The 6,049-nt window shown below is 38.3% G+C and overlaps 1 protein-coding gene across 3 annotated transcripts in view; it reads left to right on the forward strand.

Moving 5' to 3' along the window:
* Positions 1 to 883, forward strand: part of NDC80 (NDC80 kinetochore complex component) — a 78,093-nt gene extending 77,210 nt beyond the window's left edge. For all 3 annotated transcript variants that reach the window (XM_085850528.1, XM_085850527.1, XM_085850529.1), the window contains one exon: positions 136 to 883. In XM_085850528.1, the coding sequence (XP_085706654.1) occupies positions 136 to 174 (39 nt within the window). In that variant the 3' untranslated portion in view covers positions 175 to 883. The remainder of the gene's footprint in view (positions 1 to 135) is intronic.
* The last annotated feature ends 5,166 nt before the right edge of the window (positions 884 to 6,049 follow it).

Here is a 6,049-nt window from a genome sequence, read left to right on the forward strand (position 1 = left end):
CATTGCGTGGTGGAGGTATACTCTCTACCGAGTGCCCTTCTAGTTTGAGATTGTTGTCATTTTGATCAAGTAATTGTTTGTTATTTCATGTTTTGCTGTTTTGGTATGATTGTTTATTTTATTTTGATTCCCCAGGATGAGATTGAGGCATTGAAGAGTCAGGCAAAGAGCTGATGGGATTCTGAATGGAAGAAGTATTTGCACGTTGCCTTAGTTTCCGTTTATTCCTGGTTTCCTTTTACTGGTACGCTTTCTCTTTTGCTAGTATCAGTCAGTTTTGCAAACAACTTACTTTTCAGACTTCTCTCATTCATTGGTTGTAAACACCAGAAGCTTGTGTCAAGAGGTCTACCTAGTGGTTCAAAGTTTGCCTTGTGTTTTTTTTTTTTTTCCTCGTCTTGGGTGGGTGGACTCAGGCCCATCAAGGATTAGTATTGCTTTTTCAGGATCAACTTGGGATGTTCTCTCATTTTTAGCTGAGGAGCATTTTCAGGTGTTCTGTAAAATATTCACTGAATCCAAGAGCTCTTTATGATATTCCCTGAATCTCAGAGAGCTTCCAATTAGAATTTGCTTGTTGTGCATATTTCCCAGTATCTTTCTATTTCTCGACAAGGGTTCATCCCATACACCACCCACCCCACCCACTTCAGTTGGTCTGACTCTCACTGATCTATTTTCTTCAGATGCAAGGTTGTTTCTGTATCATTTTTCATGTCCTGTACTTTTACGCTTATATATTTGAATTTCAACTGAAGTGTAATTGTATTAATAGTTAATAGTGTGGTGCATTGAAAATGCTGCCTTTTTATTTCTGAGAATATTTTGTTGCAATGTCTTTTCAATGTTCATACATTACAGAATAAAGTCATGTTTCATGTCATTTTTGAATGGGTTTAAAAAAAAATCCAGGATTTTGTGGCCATGACTTTGCAGGGACTGGATGGAGTGTTAATGTTTTTGCAGATATGCGAGTGAATTACCGCATATACGCACACACATTTTATTTGGAGTGTTTTTGGTCACAATTTTTCTTCCTTCTATTCTGTCATTCTCTCTTTTTTTAAACATTTGTTTTTTGTTTTGTAATTCACCTTTGTCTTTGCAATTGTTGGGACTATTCCTTCATTTCCATTTTAAATGTTAGTTTCTAATTGTACTTGTTGGAGATTTATTTTAATTTAAATTTTTTGCAAGGGATAACTTTTTTAGACTACATTTTTCATGCTGAAGTACAATTTTGTATTGTGTGATCTGTAAAAGCATTTTACATGTGGTCAATCCTACAGTTATTCGATGAACCTCGACTACATAAGGGTCGCTGCCTCCTTCGCATCTCAGCAGGTACAGTCTTGGGGCTCTACGACGGCTTTGATGGCCCCAATTCGTCACACCTTCGAGCATCAGCTGCAGGAAGTAGATTGGCTCAACTCTTTCATGAACTGGCTGACCAGGCTTTGCATTGTACTATAGCTGGTTTGGGCAGGATTTTAGAATTTACCCAGGGTTCCAACCCTTTTTCTACAAGAGTAAGGCTCATGGAAGAGCAAGGTTGAAATGACAGTGTTGTCGCAGGGTAACAACAGGGCACAATCAGCAAGGGAATGAATGAATGAACAGGAAAGAATGAAAGGGAGAGAGAAGGGAGGAAACACTGAAACCAGCAAATGAGAGAGTAATATGTTTTATGGGGATGATGGGCTGACAGTATGGCCGAGAGATATGCACACTCGCCACTGAGCTGTCTCACCTGGGTTCAAATCTCATTACAGCTACAAACTGTCATCCTTGTCTCACACAGGCAGGGTGAGGTATCTGTATACCATCTTGGTTTGATATGGGATTAGTCCTGCTGGTTCACAGGCCTGTGGCAACCACTTTACATATACGTGGGAAGAAAACTTTTTGACTATCTTTGGGGCCTTGGCCCCAGCGTGTGGCAGTAGCTGTCAGCTTTGGTTGCTAACACCTAACAGCTTGCTGACAACTCAAACCCTGCATTAACTGTTTAAGTGCTGTTGGCCACAATCTTGGCCCACGTCGTTGTTCAACAATCTATATTTTTTGTTCCTATTTCAGTTTGTTCAAATGCTTGTCCTTTAAACAATACAGTTAATGTACAGCACCCTCTGAGTAAAAGACCTGCTTTATAGCTTCCAACTGCTCCTTTATCTATGATTGTGGCCCCTGGTCCTGTCACAATATCCATTCTGATAAACAGGTCTGAAATATTATTTTAAACAGGTCTGACAGGATGGCTGAGCGAGCCTGACAGGTACGCATACTGGCCTCTGAGCCCGTCTAGTGTGGGATCGAATCCCAAACCAGCTATAAACCGTAATCCCGGTGTTTCACAGAGAGGGTAATTCATGAATGTGTGCCGTCCCTCAGATAGACATTAAACTGGTGTCCCGTCTGCTGACATTAGATGGTAGATATTAAGGATCCTCACGGTGTCCTTCGCGAAGAGTAGGCGAGATATCTCCAGCGCCCTGAACAAATGACAAATTCTTGCCCAATCCAAATAAAGACCAATTACTGCACCATCGTCCCAAGAAGGAAGCCAAACACAACAATACACAAACACAGATATACGATGTACTGACTGGTAAGTACTTACAAAAGCTATTTTAGTGGACTGGTTCGGTGTGTGACATGGACAAACTGATTAGATTTTGATGAAGATCCGGATCCAGATCCGACTAGTAGAATTTTTTAAGTGATTCTTCACCATTGAGAGATTGGGCTAAAAATGATATTTAGCAAGATATCTCAAAAAGTTGTGGACGGATTCGGACCAAACTTGGTGGACATGTTGGGTGTGTCGCAAGGACGAATTGATTCGATTTTGGTGAAGATCCGGATCTGGATACGAGAATTATTTAATTTTTAAAGTGATTCTTCACCATTGAGAGATTGGCCCAGAAATGATAAATAGCATGATATTTCAAAAATGTATTGATTGGGCCTGATATGTTCTCGTGGATCAGGCATTACGTGGTGGAGGTATGTGCTCTACCGATTGCACTTCTCGTTTAAAGTATTATGACATATGAATAACTTTAATCATACACCACTTTATATGATAATATATTAAGCGATAAACACTTTACTTTGCAGACATGTCCATGACACAGCACATCCATCTAACAGACAAACTCTCATTCGCATATGCAAACTGTCATTAATAACCGATTTTAACATGCTGCACTATGTATCCTGGCAACCACCAATAAATTATTTTAATGTTTATTTATAATGTATTTAATAAATAATATTAATTAATTTTATTTGTTTATTCTATTTATTTTTTTATTTAATTCATCGATAAATAAATTATATATATGTTTAACGAATAATATTAATTAAAGAATTTACCTCGCTAAAATAATTAATTCATTATTATTATATCAAATGCAATGCAATAGGAGCTTGTTTACATGAAAACCAACCAAATTTAAATAAAACAATCTGCCAAATATCGTCTGTTTAATATGATGAAAAATCCTCAGCACGTTCCACAAAATCATCCTTCACTGAACAAATTCTTGCAAATCGAAGTAGATGAGATTAAAAGATATTGTTACCCATTTTGGTACATTGATTGCTACCTGGAAAGGTGTACAAGACTACCTGGAAATGGAAATAATCAACTTTATGATATACACTTGTACTAAAACCATTCTGTCCAACTTGAACCAACACATCCAGATATGCAGCAACTGAACAATCATTACAACTGCTTGCAATCTGGTGAAGCTGTGTATCAATTTTTTTTTTACTTAAACACACAATTATCATCTATATAACCACCTATATGAGATATATATTTTGGTTAATCCCATTTTTTTTTCCTTCTTCATCAGTTTCTGCCTGAATGAAAACTACTGCTGGGAAGGCAATGGCAAACCACCCATCATAACCCTTGCTAAGAAACTGCTTTGGCAGCACCGACGCTCTGTAACAGAGTGGCACATCAGAATTTGAATTTTTCAACATGTCAGCTCTCAGATGCCCCGTCTGCCAAGATGGACCTGCAAAAATACAGCAATCAAAGTTGAGAGGTTTCAATAAGTACATTTGTTGCAGGACGATTGTTGAATGTGGAGAGTAAGAAACATGTGATAACTTTTCAATAAACACAAGAAAAAAACAAGTCTGAAGACGACGATGGTTCATGAGCGGTATTTGACGATGTAGATTGTTTCAGAAGTCAAGGATGAGACAATGTGATAATGTTTGACCAAGTTATAAAAATAATCAACATGATGTGGTACGAGTGACAGGTTATTAGCTGCAAAATGTCGAAAACCCGGTTTCGTTCAACAACTTTCAAAATTTGACCTTTGCATAACCTTTAAAGGTCACACAACAATGTTGTGGACATTAAAATAAGGAAACAGGATACGTGCTATAGCTTAATGGAGTTAGTTCGTCGAAGAAGGTCGAAAACCCGGTTCGATTCCCACAACTTTGAAAATTTGACCTTTGTGAACTTCAAAGGTCAAGGATTATGACCTTTGGTGCAAAACTTCCTCTGGAACATTCCAGGAACAATATAACGACATATAGGCTATATGGCATTTCACACTCCTCAGATTATTATCGATACTTTGATGAAATTAGCGTAAAAACAAACTTGAAGGGGGCGCCACGGGCAAGGTGTTCGAGATAGAGCAACATGGTTTCAAGACTTTAGGTGGGGAATGACCTCAAGATTATGCATAAAAAATATTGTCATCCTAGCTCTTAAAGTTTGGGTGGTCATATGATTTTTATGTCAAAATTTGCAATTTTCTAAGTTTTTGACCTTGTGACCTTGACCTTGGGATGAAAATTAAAAAATCGGACAATGACAAGTTTTAGATAATTCATTTTGCTATTCAAATACTGAAGAACCCATTCCATTCAGTCAATTCCCTCGGAGAAGATAGATTTTTAACCCGACTGCCCCCTAAAAATGGCTATTTTTCGGGGGTGGCTACGCCCACAATGGGCGTAGCACACCCTCGTCCGGGAAAACACAACTAGACATCGATATCGAACACATAACCAAGTTTCATCAAAGTGCACAGAGTTATTCTCTGGACAGACAGACACACAGACAAGCCGGTTGGCGGACATGGGTAGTCGGCCGTTGCTAGGCAACGGAGGGGTCCATAGCAACGGTTCTTTCTCACACATAACCAGGACATACCATGAACCTACCATACCAGTTTCATGTATATCTAACTCATAGTCTCTGAGATATAACGAACTTCGTTTTTTTTATTGTTTTCGACCAGGGTTCATTCAAGGTCTATCTTCTCCGACAGTTTTCATAGGATCCGGCTGGAAATTTTTGACAATATGGCTGAATGTACTGCCTACAGTCGATCGTGGCCCGATTTTTGATTTTCGAAAAAATAATTTTTTTATGATTTTTCAAAAATTTCAAAGTCCCGTTGCTCGGCAACGGTGGTGTCCATAGCAACGGTTCTCATGTGCACACAACTAGGTCATGGTATGAACCTACCAACCAAGTATCATCGAAATCGCCATTGTATTAACTGAAATCGCCATTTTAAATACTGATAATAAGGGTAGAACAAATCACAAAAAAAAATTTTTTTGAAAAAACTTTTTTTCGATGAGATCGACGACCCAACAGACAGACAAACATATCGACGGAAAAAGTCATAATAAGGGTAGAACAAATTTCAAATTTTTATTTTTTTCGACTAGATCGACTACCCAACAGACATACAGACACAGACATAACGAATATAGTGGTCACTGTGGCTTGGCGCTCGTGAACCAATAACAATCTGTTTTGGTGATTGAGAGTTGAACCGGAATATTACTGGTTGCAGGGTTATCCTGCTGCCCCGAGGGTGGTGTCCGGGTGGTCCCAGGATTCCCCTTGCTGGTTCATGCAAATCTTCCACCAATTAACACCAAGTATATATATATATAAATTTGTCTGGAAATTCAAAACGGAAATTTGGTGGTCATAAACTTATTATTATTACTATTATTTTACTTTCTATTCTTTACTTCCATTTTATCA

The sequence above is a fragment of the Eptatretus burgeri genome, chromosome 12 (genome assembly GCF_056783735.1).
Source record: "Eptatretus burgeri isolate ZD-2024b chromosome 12, Ebu_testis_v1, whole genome shotgun sequence".
NCBI classification, from domain to species: domain Eukaryota; kingdom Metazoa; phylum Chordata; class Myxini; order Myxiniformes; family Myxinidae; genus Eptatretus; species Eptatretus burgeri.